General features: G+C 45.7%; 1 protein-coding gene across 2 annotated transcripts; it reads left to right on the top strand.

Moving 5' to 3' along the window:
- The first annotated feature begins 254 nt into the window (after positions 1–254).
- On the top strand, positions 255–20,073 carry LOC126367578 (uncharacterized). 2 transcript variants are annotated; one of them, XM_050011162.1, is made up of 6 exons: positions 255–382; positions 10,193–10,272; positions 15,558–15,611; positions 15,922–16,101; positions 16,348–16,539; positions 16,816–20,073. In XM_050011162.1, exons 1-6 carry the CDS (start codon positions 375–377, stop codon positions 19,092–19,094), a joined length of 2,793 nt encoding a protein of 930 aa, XP_049867119.1. In that variant the 5' UTR covers positions 255–374; the 3' UTR covers positions 19,095–20,073. The 2 variants fall into 2 exon arrangements, with proteins under 2 accessions (XP_049867119.1, XP_049867120.1); XM_050011163.1 differs by lacking the exon at positions 255–382 and adding an exon at positions 6,555–6,687.
- Positions 20,074–20,425: the final 352 nt, after the last annotated feature.

Below are 20,425 nucleotides of genomic sequence, written 5' to 3'. Positions count from 1 at the left end.
ACAATGGATTATGAGAAATATTGCAGGCCAAGTAGAACGATTTCTTTAATTTTAAAATTGTTAATGATAATTGATGCGTAGGTAACCTAACGAAGATTCCTAAAACACAGAAACAAATTGCCTATTTGAAAATTGATGAGTAAGAATTGTTAAGAAGAGCACACACAGCATGCTGGCGTGCAGCGTGCGGGTGCGGGCGGGTGCGGGCGGCGGGTGCGGGCGCGACGCGGCGCTCCGCCCACTCGCGGCGGAACCCTCGCGCCGAGCGGACGACATGGCGAGCGCGCGCTGACTCGCCCACGCGACCGCGACCGTGCCCAGCAGTGTCTTGTGCGCGCCCAGCCGTCGGCCCAGCTGTGACCTGCCCACACCCCATGTGCAGGTGAGTGCGCGCTCTACCCGGACATCCTACACTCCGGCTGTTTGCATTTTCCCACACCGGCGTTTTCCCTCCGGAAAATTGCAACTGTACCTACATTTACAATTTGATTGTTCAATAACTGATTGTTTAAATGTCGATATCCATTAAATTGCACCGTTTACCCTGTACATATTTAAGTACTTAATATTCATATTATCTCTCATTTGAGATTTGATTTATTCATTCAAATAAATTATGCATCACTTTTTCTGCGTAAGCGAAAATGTAAGGTTGTAAATAATGTTTGATTCGTTACTTTGTATACAATAGAGTAAAACTGAATAATTAAAGAAAACATAAATATACTCTCAGGCGGCTTAAGTTTATTTGTGACCTACACGTTGTTTCAAATGGCTTTGGCATCCAAAAAGAAAGTGTAGAGTCAATAGAGACATAGTATCGTCCGGGGAAAATACTACCGCTTCAGCTCGAGCCCATGTCTGCAGACTGATGAGTGAACAGCAGTAAACTAAACGCTTCAGTACCGAGACTCACCACACCACACTCAGCAACTATCACAGCTTGTAGTGATGCCTACCGGTGTGTCAGTGTACGTGCGAGCCTCGCTCTGTGCAGGTTAGTATATTAAACATCGGCGGCCTGTAAAGTATCCCCGATGTGACCCGGCGCGCGTCGGCAGCTATCAGATTGATGAGCTCGCAACTATCGCGATCACCGCGTCGATCGCCGGCGAAGGCTGCACTGCGCTCTGCTCGAGGAATTTTAATTAGTGACGCAATGACCTCTGATTCGGTTTTTTTTGCATAACGCCAAAAAACAATGCAACCTGTTGTATCATCAGCGTGGACACCGTGAGTCAGGCTGGTCGTCCTTGGTCGGCGTGTGACGGACAGGTCGTGGAACAATGCGTCTACTAACTCGTGATAGTTGTGGTAATCCGGTGTAGAGTGGCCCCAGCCGCCGCCGGGAGGAGCGGCGGTTGCATTGCTCGCATCTCTCGGGTTACGCGCCCCGCTGGACACTGCCCCCTTGTTTAGACTCCATGGTGCCTGGTGTACTGATATCTTATAATACATGAATCCCTCATCCAAAAACTCATAACTGTGAGCGGATGAAATTTGTTTCATTCATTTGACATGCACGCGCTGCATGCGTTTGATCTCGGTAACTACCTACCTAGATTAATTATATTAATTGGATTAATTGTAGAATAATGTTTCTTATAAACACGTGTAACAAGCATTGCGTTGACTCAATGTTTTGGAATAATTTACCTTGAATAATAATTATGCAATTCATCACTTGCTTTAATCTTTCTACTCAGCCTGTATCCACCCTCTGCTGGTTATTTATCTATGGTACCTAGGCCTCCTCCTCATCACCATCCTTACTTACGGCCGAGGAAAACTTGCAAGAAACCTCCACAATATTTTTTACCTAATTGGGTACATCCTCACAGTATATCTTATAACAGGCGCAGCGTGAAATGCGCGTTATGTCACTTTGTGTTAAAATGATCCACGGATGAGCGAAACGGCGCCGGCAGCAGCGGCGGCGGCGCCCGGAGAATACAAAACAAGGGGAGTTTGTTAAATCGCACTAAACGAACGTGATACTTGCGCAATGTAAATTGTGGATGCGTTAGTTGAATTGGGGATTTGTAGTAATACATGCGAGCAGCAGGCGGCAGCAGGCGAGCTGGCGCCGCGTGTCGCAAGCGCCATCGCCGCGGGCCGCCGGGGCCGCGAGCTGCCGCGTCGGCAGGCCGCGCCGCGCCGCGGCCGCCGCCGGAATCGCAATTACCGCGACACCCGAGCGCCCCGCAACCGGCAACATGTACACACGTCGGGTTTCAATAACATCTTTGATATTGTTACCTTCGGTATGTCTATTATTACATTCTGCGACGCCTTCCTTGGGCAAACTCCTTGTTTATATCGTCCGGCGTGTTCTTCCTCGTAGTTGAACCTGTCTCGGTTATGTTTGGAAACTTTATCTAATCTAACCTCAAAATATATAGATTATTTAAATTTATTTTAATTCGTACTCTTTCTACGTTTTAAACAGTGATGTGTAGATGAAAATAATTTGCAGAGCGGTTGTATATCGAGCAGCGACAGTAGTAGCGCCGAGCGGCTACCTGACTACGGAATTTCGGTCCAAGCAAAGGAATGTAGCACCTGTTCTCAAATCTATGACAAGTCTTTTAATGGTGTTTGTAAAAAGCCAATATCAGGACGTGTGCTTGAGTATGATGCGAAAGATTATTTAACACGTTGTAGCTGCTGTACCTACTCCACTGCCGGTACTCCTCTTCAGCTCCTTCTCATCCAGGACATGTCCTAAGAGTTGGTGTGATGGACTACTATCACGTGGGCGATGGTCTTGTGGCTATGCTGACCCGCATAGGAAACACGGACGACATTTATGTATGTCTATCTGCTGTACCACTATCAACAAACAAAGTTATTACTGTGACAATAAGGCAAGAGTAGCATAAAGAAGAGATGTGAATATATTATATGCATATATGCAGCTGGGACGAAAATATCGATCGAGAAAACAAGCGCACCCGTCCTCGGCTAGGTTGGGTATCCAGACAGTGAATGGACCATTATCAAAGTTACACACGGCACGATCGTGCGTATCTCCGCGCTGGATTGTGGTTCAAGCGGTGTAACCTAATATTCAGCATCTAAAAAGCTGTCGCGGGTTTATAAGCATGTTGCTTTGCGGCAAATTAATGTGATCGGAGATTACAGGATTACGAATGTTTGCGGGTTGGCTTCACTGCAAGTTATGCAACTGCAACCGCGAACGTATCAGATGCGATGCGCCCGCGCACTCACCGCCGCCACACTGTACCATAATACCTAGAGCGCAGTTGTAAAACAATATCAGCCGACAGGTACCTTCCGTGACACTGACTCTCATCAAGACTGCCATCATTTATTATACATTGCAATGCGTCACTAACTAATATAATATTAGACTACTTTAGACCATTAACTATCATTGGAATATACATAAAGCCATACCAACAAGACATCAAGAAGTAAGTTGTCAAGTTTCATTTATGAATTTATTAGTTAAAAAGAAGCACAGACCTGTAAATGCAACCTGTGCATATCATGCTACATGCGCACAGTTGGCAACGCTATGGTATATAACCCTTTGGAACAATAGTCATCATCATCAATTTAAGAGCCACGCTCTTGTCGGTGCAGCATTTTCCAATACACAATAGTAGGTACACATATTAATTATTTATTCGTACAACAAAAATAATGCAATTACTAGGTTTCTAGCTAATGCTCATAGGACAAAGGACGAGCCGTAAAGCATTGGAATCGAAACCTTAACGTCACTCTACATACTCGGAATGTGTATTTTCGCTTGGAATAACATGAACATGTTGCCCCGATAGACTCGTCCTATTTAAAATTTGTACACTGTGGCCCACTCTATGTCCGTTCCAATATACAATAATTACCTAGATTCGATTTTTAGTATTCGTAAACATCCCTACTTGGAGTACATTTCAAGTTAATTATCTACTCAGGCTGTTTGTGCTGTAGTGCCCTAACAGAGTCCCTGTTTGTGCTTTCCTCTATTTTTTAGACCACTGTAATAACATCAGGAATACAATAAGTATATCTTAAGTAATATATGTTTGCGATAGGGATACGTATGAAAAGGAAGGGTAGACCTTTGCCCAGCAGTGGGATCTTGTAGGCTAGATGAGATTAGGGATATGTAGATGAAAAGCGTTGGTCATCGTCGAGAATTAAAGGATTCGGTGTAATGTTTGTAGCGGGTTGCGGCGGCGGGTGGACGCGGGAGGTGTCAGCGACGACCGTTACACTGACTCACCGCTCGCCAAATCACGTGAATCACTACCGCTTACTTGCTAGCACACTTTAACGGACTCAAGCTTTGACTGTTTGTTTGTGGCTCCGCGTTTACATTTCGTTCCTTTCTATAGTTCCATACGGGAGGGTGAGCGGAGTGTTGCGGTCGGTGCGGGCAGGCTGTGTATGAACTAGATTCGCAATTCGGCGGAATAGCTGGTTCCGGTGGGTGGCCGCGGCCGCGCGTGCGCCGTTCTATTTTTCGGACGAGTGTTAGCCGCGTTTATGAGCTATGAAGCGATGTTTGCTAATAACGAATTTGTTAATTCCAAATGTTTGCTTTATAACGATTTCAAAACGTCTTTTACATATTTATTATATCGCAGAATATTTTGAGTTTGAATGTTTCTGGGAAGTAGCCTTGGTCGTTAACAAGTAAGATAGTGTTGCTGGATGCATGAGTGATGGTACCATGTGTGTTAAAACTGCGGCCAGTGCGCGGGCGCATGCGACACACTGCCCCGCTGCCCCGTGAGTGACCTCGCGCGCGCTCCACTGCAAACATTGAGTCTGCTCGCTACTGCCTTCGTAGGTACCTATTAGTTTTTTGCCAATTCAATTACACGCTACTAAATTCACAATTATAACTGATCTGTTTTCATCAGTTTATGTATGAACTTCTTGCGTCGCAATTCTAGCTGTATCTAGGATGGCTTGGTCGATTTAGCCTAGGTATTCCAGAGACATAACGGTAACATGACATAGTGCATTAAGATCGATTAAACCAGATGCAATTTGTTTGCGAACGGTTACCGTTACAGCGGCGCTGGAGGATGATGCTGGCGCGGAGGTGGCGCGGCCGCTGGTGAAAGTAAGTACATACATACTTTCGTACCTAGTGTACGCGCGCTGCCAGCTGCCATGCTTTTGCGGCGCGTGCGCCACCGACCACGGAATACTGTTTTTTGCACCGGAATTGATTGATCGTTCCGGGTCACCTCGCTGCGTCTAACACGGTTAATAAAAACATAAAAAAAACTTACTTATTTTATGCTGTTGATACAAGAATTGAGGTAAAAGGAAATAACACAAGGTAGAGAAAATCGATTCATAAACCAGCGGCGACTCTATTAAAATACCCAATTCTCAATTCAATTCTCAATTATTACCCAAGTATATATAAGCATTCAATAAGTATTGAATCATTATGTTATACATACCTCCTTTTGCATTTGTCTCCTAGTCTACTTCGATCCTTACTAGTCAAATAAAACAGTCGTTATAAAACGGTCTCAACTAAATATGAGTGGCAAACAAACAGAGCTCCACTGTCGTGCGATTAGCATGTGTTAGCAGCATGTGGGTCACGTCGCAGGAAGCGGCAGGCTCCTCGCCGTCAATGTCGCCGCCGCCGCCGCCCAGCAGCGCCACCACACGCCATCACATCTATTGCACCTGCAGCAATCCCATGCGCCCCGCTAAATGTAACGAATTATAAAAGATACTGATGTCAAACGTGAACGGTATTTTGCCTACGTAGGTAACGTGAACTTCCAACCCATAGGACAGGGGATGATGATTATGATGCTCAAGTAGAGTATAGAAATAAGACCTAAACTGTAATTCCCTTCGCGGGTTGGAAGGTCAGACAGGTAGTCGCTTCTGTAAAAAACCGGACCTGTCAAATATTCAGCTTAGGTAAGCGGGCCGCGTGAATACGGAATAACGCTAGAGAGATGATGATAGGATGTAAAAATAAGTATAAAGAATGAGTGGAGCCTTGTTGCTGACAATCCGGAATATTCGTAGCTTTTAGCGTCAACTATTGTCAGGTAAATTTTTACAGGGTCTAATGATTCACATGTTACAAGTATCGACGTGGTCTGTTGTTGTTTGTGCAACAGGTAACTAATACTGAGGAAAAACCCGAGTCCAATTAGGCCATTTTGAATTCTGGTCGCGTGTCGTCGAAGGCTGGCTGATGATTGTCAGCGCATCATGCAGCCGATTAGTATGAGCGTCTCTCGTCATATTACAATGCGTGTGTTTTCCTTCTTCCGCACGACCCACGCCGTACGCTGGCCCACGACCGGCCGACAACTAAATTAACACCACTTATTATGATTGTTCTCCGTAATTGAATACGGTGCGAAAGCTAATCGACTATTGTATAGTTTGATTCAACGGCCGAGCACGAAGGCGGCGGCGCCGGTGTCACTTCGGGGAATCTTCTCGTCATTGTCAGTAATGTCTCGCTTGTGTACGAATTAGAGGTCTGCTGGTGGGGGTAGCGGCGGCGGAGCAGCTCGCAGGTGAGGTGCGCGCCGCCGCTGGTGGCGCGTGAGTCAGTGCGGGAACCGATGAGCAGTCTGCGCACACTGGCAGCCCGCAGTGGCTGCACGCTACATGCTCCTAGATAAACTGTAAAGTGAAATAAGTGTATCAGTTATCATTGTAAGTAATATTAAGTGTTCATATTTTGTTGCGCATGCAATAGATAGATGGATGGGGAACGTCGGTGCTTATCCTTGGCAATCCCGGTAGGAGTAGTGCAGCGTTCATCTTTCATAACGCGTGTGAATACATTGGAATGCTGTGGCTGCCCACACGAGCCCGGTCCAGATCTGAATCTGACAGGTTCCACACCGCGCTGCCGCCGCGCCGGAGCAGCGCTGCTTGTGTAACAATAATTTATCTATAATCATTATAGGTATCTCTTCTAACTAAGGTAAACAAAATAATTCCAAAATATAATATACAAACATTTTGTAATGCGGAAGACGATTTATTTTTTCCCATTTATGGTTTTTCGTAAATTAATAACAGAATGGTGGGAAAACTTTAATTCCTACTATTTTTTGTAAAGCGTGACCATCGCATTGAACACTTTAGCTAAGTACACCTATTTTTATTTTATTCGATGTAGAAGATTTTATCCTGTTTTTTGTATGTTACGTATGATTTAAAGTTATAGCTAGTAATTATTTTTGAATTTACTTATTTCCCAAGTATTGCGTGGTGTCGTGGAGCGTGCGGTGTGTGGCGCACGCGCACACGTCAGCGTCATGTTGTCAACGTCCGCCGGAATAGGTATCTCAACTGTGCAGTTTTTGTGTGCACTCACTTTACGTTTAATTATGAAGTTTATGTGAAGGATCAATCAATGATGTAGTAAAAGACAGAGTTAAGCCAGAGTTTATATTGGAGTTCTGAAAAGTGGGTTTACTGAAAACGTTATTTTCTAACTATTAAAGTTATTTTCTCCAATAATTTCAATCAAGGCCTTGATGACGGATGGTAATTGCGCGGTTGACGCCCGCATGCGCCGGCGCCGCTATGTGGGTCATTGACAACTCCACCTGCCGCTACATCGCACATACTAACAACGTACATAATAGAGAAATGTTCATATATCCTTTATCTTAAACTAGAAGTAATTTTTCAGGAATTGGACATGATAATGATCATCTCAACTCATATTATACCAGCGGTGTTAGGTTAAAACTTTTATAATGTGTAGTACTATTTGTCCGGACGTCGATTTTCGCCCTCGAAACCCCGTTGCTGTGAGATATACTTCGAGCGTCAAATAAATGCGGAGCACGTGGCGGCTCGATCGATCAATACTGCCTGCTGCTGAACCCAATTAATTGGGGATTCCATGTTATTGTACGAACAGACACTCACATATAGATTGGTAGTTGTTGGTGGAGTTTCATTCCACTTTATGAAATATAGAATTAGGTATATATAATTACGTTAATTTTGCGTATCGTGTTCATGTAATTCTCTATTACCTATTTCATCCGCCCAGCATCTCGCCGTTCATTAATAATAGTCGCGTGCTTACACAGTAGGTGTGATAGGACATACAGCAATAGATAGATGTCGCGTCGTCAAATTGTATAAGTATACTTATACCAAATCATTGTGGTGAACGGATTTGCTAATAATTATTAAAACAGATCGTACTTGTTCAGCCGAACGTTCCAACCGGGATATAGGTAATGTACCTCCAGGGTCGCGGCGGCGCTGTCGCCCGCACCCCACTCGCTCGCCCATTACATCACAATCATTTCACGACAATTTTGACGGAGGTATTCAACTCCCTTCCTGTTGCCTATCTGCTTACATACAATACACTAAGTAGTCCACAATATTCATAAAGGTGTGCATTTTTTAGAGTACTTACATTAAATATGAAATGACAAATATTTAATGTGAAGTCTCGATGTTGTTAGAATATCGTTCACACAATGCAAATTATAGTCTATTAGATCGGTGACAGAATAATATAGCATTATCGAGGATACCGGTAGCGCGGTCGCCCGGCCGCCGGCCGGCCCGCGCCGGGGGCCGGCCGCGCGCCTTGGCATTTGCTGCCACAAATCAAGATGGATGGATTGTCATATCCACCAATTACTCACTACCTGTGGTACCATTTAAAAGAAAAGGTGGCTTACAATGTTGTGTTTTGGCCTGCTTGCTTTCAAGCTGTCGAGTTGTTTGAAAATTTGAAATAGGTAACGAAATTCAACATTTCATTCCCACGCCAGTTATTTGAGTGGTATTTGTCGGAAAGGTGAACCGTGATTTGTATAAGTACCATGATTTTCTTATAAAAACAACCGCCTTGTGATGTTTACAAAGCGCGAGGTCGAGCGGGGCGTCAATATTTGCGGGTCAGAATATGTTCGCGACGAGACCGAGCGTCATACGGCCGGCACTGGACGGCGCACGTGAACATGCTTACATGCATATACACACAACTAAACTTTGTTCCGAGAACACCCATTGTGTAATTACCTATGATTCATCCTGGATCCGATGCAAGGTAAACAGACTGGTGTCTCCGCTGAAATAAAGCACATGAAACTATTCTCGGGAAGATTTTATTGCAGGAAATGTCGAAAACCGATCAAAGGAAAAAAAGAGAATCGCAATTCTAATCAAACTGGAGATGCAAACTCGTAAAAAAGTGATTGAGCCGCATTCCCGGAGCGGCGCGGCGCGGCGTTGGCGCCACCGACCGCTAGCTTTTTGTGCAAATTCATGTTTTGACACATTATTGGGTCAACGAACGAGCAGCGTCGCCACCGACACCGGTCGTGCTGCGCACGCCGCTGGGGATACTGTTTGTCTCGTGCTCTTCGGCTAAACATTCTCAGAGTATAGTCAAAGAAAAATGAACTATCTCAGCTCCGAATTTGATAACAAAAGATAAGTAAGCTTTTTGGCTGAACAGTTCACTTTTATATCCGGTTCAGTATTTCATATAAGTTTTCATGATATGTTGTATAGTAATTGCTAACAATAGCAGTTTCGGAGCAATAGAAGCTATTGCCGTCAGTCAAGCGGTGATTGATTCGGCGAGCGGGCGACGCGGGCTTCCTGCGCGGCCTTTCACACGGAAGACCATTAGGAGACAGTGTGAGCGATGGCCGAGGGAATTATCCTATTGAGATGTGGAGCGCGCGATTGGAAAATGAGTGCGGGTCGTCGCTCCGGGCAACGGACGCATCACGGCGGGCGCCCGCGCGCCGTCGCGGCGGTGGCGGCTGAAAGTGAAAGGTCGCCTGATTGCAGATCCATGTCACTGATTGTTTTATTGGTCCCGCTGTCGCCGGCCTGATTGATTCCCTCATCCCGCCGAGGAGTGGACACTTTCATCAGCTTGTCTCACATCGAGACAAACATTGAGTCAGGATGTACGAATATAGCCTTTAGGTGCTAGGTTAGAATATATTGTGGTTAGGACCACATTGTTGCATGAGTGGACGACGGGCGGGCCGGCGCGCGGACGCATCCCGCAGGCTGCGCTTTTCTAGGAGGCTGCGCGGGCGCTGACCCCGCGCATGTTGCTATGCGCGATCGCACCTTGCACCCTGCTATCTTTTTGCTGTGCAAGTTTTTGCTCTCTTTTTATAATATCTAATCGTTGTATTCTATGTTGTTACAGAACAAAAGGCAACATGGCGTCGCTTCGACGCTTCATCTCAGCGCTGGTGTTCATTGGAGTAGCTACATACTGTAATGCAGGTGAGAGATACATTGTCGAATAAGTACCTATATTAATACCTATATTACCTTATAAGCAAACGTATGAACGTTTGTTTAGGATGTAAAAAACGGGAAAATAGTTCCAGTTGTGTTATGATGAGTAACCAGATATGCAAAAAGGTTTGCTGAGGGGCGCGTGACGTCACCTGCGTGCGCGCACCGTCTATCGCCGCGCTAGTGCAAACAGTCAGCCGGGGCGCGACACGGACCTCAAACATTAACTGTACGGATATAGGTATTTTCAAACATCATGCAATCAAAGTCTAATGTCGACTCTACATTACCATCTTGTGAGGTCATTCTTATATCGATTCGTCCAGTGGCGCGCGCGACGCGGAGATGTGAAGCTATGAGAAGTAATTTTGTGGGTTATAAATAAGTTAAGTTATAAATAATTTGGTGATAAGAACAATTACTTAGTTATGTAGTTGTACCGCAACGGCGCGGCAACGTGCCCCGCCGGCGGCAGGAGCGCACACCAACACCCGCCTGCGCCCTATGTAGCCGTCAGAGCACTCGTTTCTAATATTATACCTACGTACTTACTTACAGTACGTTCTCGGATACAATTTACTTTAACTCTAAGGAACTCTCCTTCTTCCTCAATGAAGTATAATATGTATATGTGAACGTCGTTACAATAGGACAAAAACGTACACAGCAAGATCTAATTTGCATCATCAGTCATCATCATTAGTAGGAGTACGGTCAGGCGTACGTGGTGCTGTGTGATGTGATGCCCGTGGGCCAGCCAGCAGGCGGCTGCGTACAGCCGCGCGCGGTGAGTCACGCGCGGAATGCCGTCCGGCCGGCCGCCGCCGCCCCCCCGCCCGCCGCCCGCCGCCCGCCGCCCGCGCCCGGAATTGCAACACACTCACCCTTATCTAGCCCGGATGGCTAGCCTGCTGGATGGCTCGCCACTCTGCCACATTGTCTATCGTATTGGAAATAGCCACATATTGTTATTTAACTTTAATGTGTTTTCATTATTCCACGGAATATTTTTTCCGAATTCTTGTCAACGCAGGTATTTTTTTGATTCATATTCCAATTACCAGTAGAGAGCACTCACGTCGCTAGTTATTGAAGAGCGTGCTGTACTCTGTGTGTGTGGGTGTCGGCTGGCGAGCCTCGAGGGTCGGGAGTCGGGAACTGTTAAGGGTCGAACTACGAGTACTTACTTACAAATTTGTCTGCCTACCTAACTGTAAAATTTGCAAAATAATAAATTATGCAGTTGGTATATAATATTAAATAATGTCGAATTTATTGAAACATTTGTACCTACTCAGTTTTCAATAATATTTTAATAGAATAGGTGCGATTTTGTTTGTGACAAGTAATGTGAAGAACGTGTCGCTCACGGCGGTCACTTGTCTACGAGCATGCATGGAGTGTGTTGTGTGGGGCCTGGGCCGCGACATGCAACCTCCGTGCTGATACGAGCACACGGAACCGCAACACTGTTTTTTTAGACAACTAGTCCGATTTTGCAACCCTGTGTGTACCTATGCATAATCGCTTGGGAATGTAGTATGCATTTGGTGGTGTAAGGCGGGCTATGGCATCGGCGGTGGCGTGTGCCGGGCGTGTCGCGGGTATCGATCGCCCGTGACAGGCCGTGCCTGCCCCGGTCCGCCCGGTCTCGCCGCCGTGCGACACATCCCTTAGCGTATACTGACATCATACCCGCCTGTCATTTAACAACTGTGTGCTAAGAGTTACAACCGTTAGCGCCCACTTCACGGTCCACAATCAAATAAAATTCACACTCGTTAAAACAGATAAGTCGAATCCATTACGTAATGTAGATGTTTGAATCGACAGCCACCTATTGCTGGTAGATAATATTAAATGATATTATTAAATGTGAATAATGTGCAAGGATTAGTAAGAAATATAAAAAAGACAGACGATAGCGTAGGTGACTGAGCGCACGGTGGCCGCCACGTGCGCGCTAATCGCGCGAGAAATGCTCGCCGGCCAATTATATTATAATCGGTTACGAGCAGCGATCAACGCAACACGCTGACACGAGACGTGTTAAACAAGCGACACGCTCCAGTCGGGACGCTCGCGCACACCCATTGTACTGGGATTGCTCTCAAAATGATCGTGGGAACAATATGAAATCATCATAAGAATCATTTAAGTACATAAACAACAATAGGCTCTCTCTACAGTAATGTCTTCCAGAGGTAGAAGACATTGGTCATATAAAACACCCCTTGTTCAGTTTAGTTTGTTTTTATTATTTCCCAGGCGATGTCGGCTACGGCGAGTAAACATAATTCAGTGGGGATTATCGGCACTCTTTGGCCCTGACGACGGCCCTGAGTTTATCGCCTGGATACTGGTATACATCGCAGTCTGGATGTTGTTGACAGTATTAAGTTTGTCCTTTTTCTAACTAGTTATTACAATTTGTGAACATCGACGTTGCAGTTCTTCATGTGGCATTTTTGGACGTCCTTAAATCTAAGGAACTGACCGCCACTCTTTCGTTTGATTTCCACTAGCTCTAACACTGCATAAAGCAGATTTCATCCACAACACTGACCCACTGCCAGATGGCTTCATTGCTTATCGAGCTCAACTAGTTTTTGTGTTAGTCATGAAAGAAAGTAACAGTCAAGCGTGACAACCCAGTTACAAATAGAAGATTCCTGACCTCCTTGTACCCCGCCACCTACACACACATCCACGAGTTCACCTAATAAAATAATAATAGAATCTATTTATCGCTTAATTAATCAATGTACAGTACAGTGTATTGAAAAGGCAAATTCAGTTAGGCGTTAGTACTAATTATACTAAGCATTCGCTACTTATTTCTTAAAATTTTAATGTAAACTGCAGAACAATATTGGACTGTTGACAAATAATCTTATGGAATACTGCTGCTGACTAACTGTCTACGTGGAAGCTAGTTCAAATATAAGGATAATGTTACCAAGGACAGTTTGGGGCCGTGAGTCTCAGTAAGTTCGTTCACTGCGGCCATGAAGTCAGCGTGTAGACATTCAGGAGCACGCGTAGGTAGTCACGCGACGAGCGGGAAGTATACGTTGCCAGATTCTTTTCAAGTTTTCAATAACTGTTTTGTGCGTCGTTCTCTCTCGAAGAAGATCCTCACGACTTACAATGACTATACGTAATGAAATTGTCGGGAAATATTCACTATTTCATTACCGTCTACCACGCAGGTTCGTAGTCAACAATGTTAGCTTCATATGGTCACTGGTCAGCATTACTTTTAAAATCAATTACTGATCATAAACTGTCGTAAGATGTTTTTTGTTAGTAACTACGACTCGTAGAATGAAAAACTGGTACGTCGTTGATGTCTTTTGTATGACACGTTTATTTATTTTCTTTAATGATCTTACTTATCACTTTTTATTGATGTAGTTTTTATTATATATTGTCCTCAATCTTGAAGCTTGACATTGACGTGTATTGCCTGCCTCGTAACTAAAAGTAGGAGGAATCCACGTGGCAGGTCCTGCTACAGGCAGGAGCTCGAAGATGGGAGCCATTAATAATGTTGAGGGTGGTGTGAGGTCAAAGTCCTGCCGCCGAGTGGAGCAGCGAGCGTCCTACTTGGCGTCCACCGCCGCCCTTCACGGGTGGCGAGGTCACGCCGACCTTATTTGATCTTAGAGCATAACATAAACTCACGACTATATGTATTCTCAATTGGGGTAGTCAGAGGTACATCCATCGTAAGATGAACTAAGTACCTGCCTTTAGAGTTTACTGGCAAATTGTGGTCAGACCTATAGGTGTTATATTTTGATCTTAATAATACAATATGACTTGCAGTATTCGCAAATTAAGCCCCACACAAGCGGGCGCAGCTGCACAAACAACACGGCGGCGGTGCGTGCACCGGCGACCCTGCGCGTCCACTCCACACACCTATGTACTTATTTGTGAAAATTTCGTGAAAAATACGTTATTGGGCCCTTTAATAACTAGATTTAAACTGGATAGTTATGTTCATGTAAAACATGACGCTACAGGTGTCGAGTCTCAATATGAATGTCAAATATATTCGTAAACTGATATCTACGTCTGACTGTTGGCTGTGTAATCGAAACTAAATTCTGCGCTATTGTACGCACTGTAGAGTTTCCTTTAATCTATGATGTTGCTTACATTCCTGAGTGATTCCGTTACACGACGCGTCGGTCGCGGAATGTCTACGATTCTGAGAAGGCGAAACAGAGCGCGTGAGCACGTGGGCGCGCCCAGCCGGCGTGCTGACAGACGCGCGGGCGCCGCGCCGCCGCCGCGACACGGGCCGGGACCGGTTGACGTAGTTTTATTGTAACGATTACACTTGAGACGATTAGAAAGCTCATAAAACCTCATTTTCGATTTACAGTACTTATCAACTATTGTAAAATTTGTCACCTCTGCCCACGCCGGCAAGGATTACAGCTTGCTTTATGTATGTCATTATAACACTAATGGCATTGTTTAGAAAGTAAAAGTTAATAACTTACTTTAAATACGTACTTAACTACGCAAATCAACTGGAAAAGATATATGAGGCCTACCTATCCAGTTGGTAAGAAAAAGAAAGCTCGGACAAGGGTAGTACACTTAGTTCATCGCGATCGATGTACCTTTGACTACCCCAACTGAATATAGTCGTGAGCTTACGTTATGTTAATAAACTGTAAGTTGACAAGAATTCCACTCGAGACGAATCGTCTACGGATCCCTTACAAAAAGCTTTGAAGTGTCATTAGCGAGATGAGTTGTTTTAATATGCACTCTCGGCGCGACGGGCAATCACAATATCCGGTGCAAGAGGGAAGCGGGGAAGAGAAAATGTGGCGCATAAAACAAATTTGCTAGCGCCGGGCGCTGGCGGGGGCGCGGGGCGCGGGCGGGGCGGGTGAATCACAGCCGCTGAACAATGTGCCCGGGGCACCTGCCATCTGTGCTCCTGAAAAACGAAACAACAGCGTTTTTATGTCAACTTTAATATATTGTCACGTCGAAGGTGGCAGACGAGTACGCCCGGTTCGGAGAGGGTTGCTCGAGTCTCACGTATGAATCGTGCCCATTTATATATTATGTTTGAAATCTCCGACTCGCATTATGCTAAATGCGGCAATTCGTATAATTGTGAAGTAAGCAATGCAGGCCGCATAGCGTGTGTTTTCTAGTTCATTAACCTGACTGTAACTGACAACATTGCATCACTGAGCAAGGCGCACTTAAATTGCTACTTTCATTTTTTATTTCAGGACCATTGGGACCCCTGCCAAATGTGACAAGCGCGGACTTTGGATTAAAAGAAGGTTAGTTGTTTAAAAAAATAGTGTTGTATCAATGTTGTTCACTCACAAGTTTCATTCAATCTTCATACAGAGAAAGCTCGAGTATTTATTTAATTGTTCTTCCTTTTTATCAGTGATCGGAACACCCATATAAAAAACTAAATACAAGTACTTAATTAAATAGAATATAATTTATTGTATTTATATATTTTAATCTATTTTCACGTAAATCACATTGCCTCTTTTATGTACAGTTTTACATAGACGCTTTCATTTTATACTCGTATTTGTTTAGTCACCTCAAAACGAACATGTGTGTGTGGTGTTGCAGGCGGGTGCACGGTGGGCGACGTGGTGTACGGGCCGGGCGAGGAGTTCCCGGGCGCAGCGGCGTGCGAGCGCTGCCGCTGCGCGGGCGGCGCCGTCAGTTGCGCGCGCGCACGCTGCGAGCCGCGCCCCGGCTGCAAGGCGCTGCACCGCCCCGACCATTGCTGCCCCACCTATCAGTGCGGTCGGTATTTACACCATCACTTACTTTTCACATCGCTTACCTGATTGAATTTAAATTTTTTTGTCTTGGCAGACACTGTCTTGAAGTAATTCTTTAAATAATGTATATTTTTTAGTACGCGTTAGGTTAAATATTTGGGGTTTGGTTTACGTTGTCGACAGTCACTACGTATATGGGGTTTGTAATTAGTGGTTTGTAATTAATGTAATTGAAAGCTATTGACCGTTTCTGTGTGGGGCGTTACAGAGTGCGAGCAGGAGGGCCGAGTGTATGGCAACGGCGAGAAGCTGGTGGATCCGCAGGACCCGTGCCGCGTGTGCTACTGCCAGGGCGGGGAGGTGGTGTGCCGGCGCATCGCCTGCTTCGTGCGCGACGACTGCTCGCCGCGGCTCGTGCCCGGCCGCTGCTGCCCCGAGTACGACAACTGCCCGCTCAGAGGTACACACACACACACACACACACACACACACACACACACACACACACACACACATAACTTTATTCTAATAGTAGTGAATAAAGTTATTCATTTTATACGATAATTAATAACTTTTTCATCTGGACGAGAGCACATTTGACACTGAAAGCACATTTGGACGAGAAATGATTGTCTATTTATTTTCTGATACTTAACTGTAACATTTTAGTGCGAATACACAGTGAGAAAGCAGCAACAAAATCGCCATTTCCGCAATGTGTATTTTTGTACTGCAGGTGTGACGACGGTCCCGGGCGTGTCGCCCGGCGTGTCCACGGCGGAGCAGATCGCCAGCAGCGCTGCGCCCGCGCCACCCAAGGAGAACATCAAGCAGGAGATCACCATCAAGGAGATCACGCCCGTCTCCGAGATTCCCATTATCACTGATGTTAAAATCAAAGAAATCCTTCCATCGCCCGGCATCGAGGTCCCTGACTACTCCTCGTCCAAGTCCCCTCTCATAGTACGCGAGGCCACCTCTGAAACCATCGTAACTAGCAATGTTGACTCCAGGACGGAAGCGTCTGTCATCGTCGAGGTGCCATCTGCATCTCCGGTCGCAGAACTTTCGACGTCCTCGGAAGCGCCAACCAAATCGAGTGAAGCTAGTACCGAAATAAAATCGACGAACGACTCGCCGCCATCCAAAATTAGTCTTTCAACGCAAGACTCTATCAACAGTGACATCTACCCCTCGTTGATGACAAGCGTAGCTACAATGGGGGTTCCGTCTGTCATCCATGACACGGCTCCTGCAAAGCTTATTACTAAAGCTCCGGTAATCGAAGAAGAAGACACACTGTTTGACCACAACCCCGCGTTCCCGCCGCAGCCGGACGACTTGTCCGTGCTCAGCAATCACGAAGACGAAATAGTTCCCGAACAAGTCGTCGATAACGAACACGTGCCGGTAGTGCACGAGACGGCGACCACCACCACGACCACGTTCACCACGAGCGCGCCCACGACCACGCAGCCTGTCCTTAGAGAAACTTCACCTGTTTATGTTTCGAAGGATAGCACTGAAAGTACATCCGCACCAACAGTCACTTCACAAGACGTCAGTACCACAAATGCTATTAGTACTGCAAGCCCGACCAGTGAAGTAAGTACCGCCAAATTTCAATCTTCAGTCGGAAAGGAAATAACAAATTTTAAAGACAGTCCAATGCTCAACTTACGGTCTGCCATTCCAACTGAAATATTAAATGTTCCATCATCCGTACCAGAGGAAATTACCGGTGAGTTGGACGATATTTCTGAAACTACTACTGTTGCAGCAGACAAATTACCATTGACGGTTTCTGAAAATGAAGTGACACTGAGTGAGAAAACTACGAAAGGACCAGAGTTAATTGTAGAGATGACGGTGAGTGCTAGTTCTACTGCAACAGATGCTGAAGTCACGACCTACAGGGCTCCTGAAATAGTGGTGTTCCCCTCGAGCACACAAACAGCGCATGAACAGGCCACCACTGCTGAAGTTAAATCAAATATAGTAACTGAAATTACCGCACAAACCGAGTTCAGTTCATTACCGATCGAAACTAGTGACCAGAATCCACATGAAAATTCCGAAATTATTGAAAAGGATAAACCCGTCACGACCACGTCCGACCCGTCTTCGACGGAACTTGCTACAACTAAAATATCGACTCCTTTAGAATCTGAAATTATCACAGTTTCTCGAGCGGATCCGTCTGGCACAGACAGCCAATCTTTCGAGAATATAGAAACGACGGAATTCGTTCTTACACCCTTCGGATCGTCAGAAAGCGCTACGGACGCGGTGGAGTTAATAAAAATATCCGTAAATCCCAGTCAAAGCGCTGCTATCATCGAGCCCGCGCAACCTAAGAAAAATAACGTACTGACCGACCTCATCAACCTGGTCGGTGACGTGGCATCCATCGGTGACCACACGGACTTGCCCGAGACACCACGCGCCGCAACCGCCGCCCCCGTAGCCCCCGCCGACTCCACAGCATCCGCCAGCATCGGAATCTCCGACTCTGAGGAATTGATCCCTGTCAACGCAGGCTACAAGAGCAAAAACAATAACTGGAACCTTAACTCGATCACAGAAGTTCCGTCGAAAAAGGGTTCCACAGGAAACAAACAGAAGGTGGTCGAGATCGAGGACGAGGAAGCGGACGGACTGACGGACTCGCCACCGCCCAATGACAAGGTGGAGCCGACTACGCGGCGGCCCATCATCGACAACGTGTCCGACGACATGCGGCCCGGCAATAACTCGGACAAGAAGGACATAGAGATCATTACCAAATCCTACGTGCCAACCATCAACAGGCGGCCCACGAAAGTGGTGATGAAGAAGAGTAATGAGAATCCGCCGACAGATGTGACGTCCACGGACGTAGCCACGACGATGGAGGACAGCGTCGGCGGCAGCGAGGGCACCACTGCGACGCGCGGTGACGTCAGCACGCCGCGCGCGCCCGCCGACACCACCACGCCGGCGCCGGCGCCGACCACTAGCGCACCTCAACATTGAAGTTTTCCCATGAAATCAATGGAACCTCAGCTTATCAGCATTTCTTAGGAAATAAGTTTCGAGTAAGTTTCTTGAAACTACAATTTAATTATAGAGACTATTAGGAAGATAATTGTATAAAACCTTGTCGAAAGGATAAATTATTAATTGTCAATTGTAGTCCGTCGCGAGAACAATTTTCGTGGCCGCGGAGTACTAGGTAGTTTCGTTGTAAGTAGGCGACCGGATCCTTCGGTCGAATTATGTGTACTAGCTGGACAAATTATTTATAATACAAAATAGTTATAGAGATCGAGGGCCGCGCGAGCGTGGCCCGCAATGTGTCAAATTACGGAGGAAGTAATTAGCGTAGAGTCGGTGTCGATAGACTTAAGTTATTTATTGCTAGTGAGAGCGGAGGGAGTGATAGTAAGCAACCGAGCTAGTCACCCGCGGCGGAGGCGCCGCGTTGCCATTGCTGCTGCCTGCCGCGACGGCCGCCGAGCGCACGTGACGAGCGAGCAGCGCCGGCGCCGCATGTGAGCATCCATAGATTTAGTTCCTGTAGGTCTCCGTTTGAACAAACTTGGAGCCGGTGACTCGCCGCCCGCGAGCGCGTTGTACGTACGAATGTAACAAAATTTGGTACAAATCGAATTTGATATTATAGAGTTAACGACCTTATGATACCTTTATAATTAAGATCTAAGTAGTTGGTTTAGAAAGTAAATGTGATCGCACACACTTTAATTTATTGCACCTAGTGGCGGTGTCGCGAGGAAGGCTCAACCTAGTGTAAGTGTAACCTAACTTATTGTGCGCCTGCCCAGTCCCGCACGGGCCGCCCGTGGTGCCCGCCGGGGGCGGCGCGGGCGCAGGCGCGCTGCGGCTTCTTGCTCCGGAAGACCGAGTCTTTTCCCGGGCAATAAGCGCATGTGCTCACTGTATTATTTTATTATTTTTGTTTTTTTTTTTTTACAAATAAATAAATGAAATTAGACTGAATTTTGCTTTTATTTTCATATAAGTAACCTAATAAATAATAATATAACAAATGTAAGGATAACGAATGCAAAAGGATTATAATAATTATATTTTAAATCTAGAAGCCAAGTTCAAGAAACAGAACTGGCGAGCCGCACCGTGTGTAATTATTACACGAACCATTTGGAGCCACTTTTGACCCCCTCATAAATCAAAAACTATTTCACATAAACGTATAAAATTTGGCTCATGTATTGAAACTTGCGAGATACATGTGTGTTCTAAATTTCATAAACTTATCTCAAACGATTATTTAGATATTAATGTCCAAAAATCCTCATTTTTATCATTGACTGACTGACCTATAG

The sequence above is a fragment of the Pectinophora gossypiella genome, chromosome 6 (assembly GCF_024362695.1).
Source record: "Pectinophora gossypiella chromosome 6, ilPecGoss1.1, whole genome shotgun sequence".
NCBI classification, from domain to species: domain Eukaryota; kingdom Metazoa; phylum Arthropoda; class Insecta; order Lepidoptera; family Gelechiidae; genus Pectinophora; species Pectinophora gossypiella.
This window is presented reverse-complemented; position numbering and strand designations above follow the sequence as displayed.

Coding starts and splice junctions, on each gene's coding strand:
- LOC126367578 (XM_050011162.1), top strand. Junction 10,273..15,557: donor AGCTACATACTGTAATGCAG/GTGAGAGATACA, acceptor TTTTTATTTCAG/GACCATTGGGACCCCTGCCA. Junction 15,612..15,921: donor GGACTTTGGATTAAAAGAAG/GTTAGTTGTTTA, acceptor GTGGTGTTGCAG/GCGGGTGCACGGTGGGCGAC.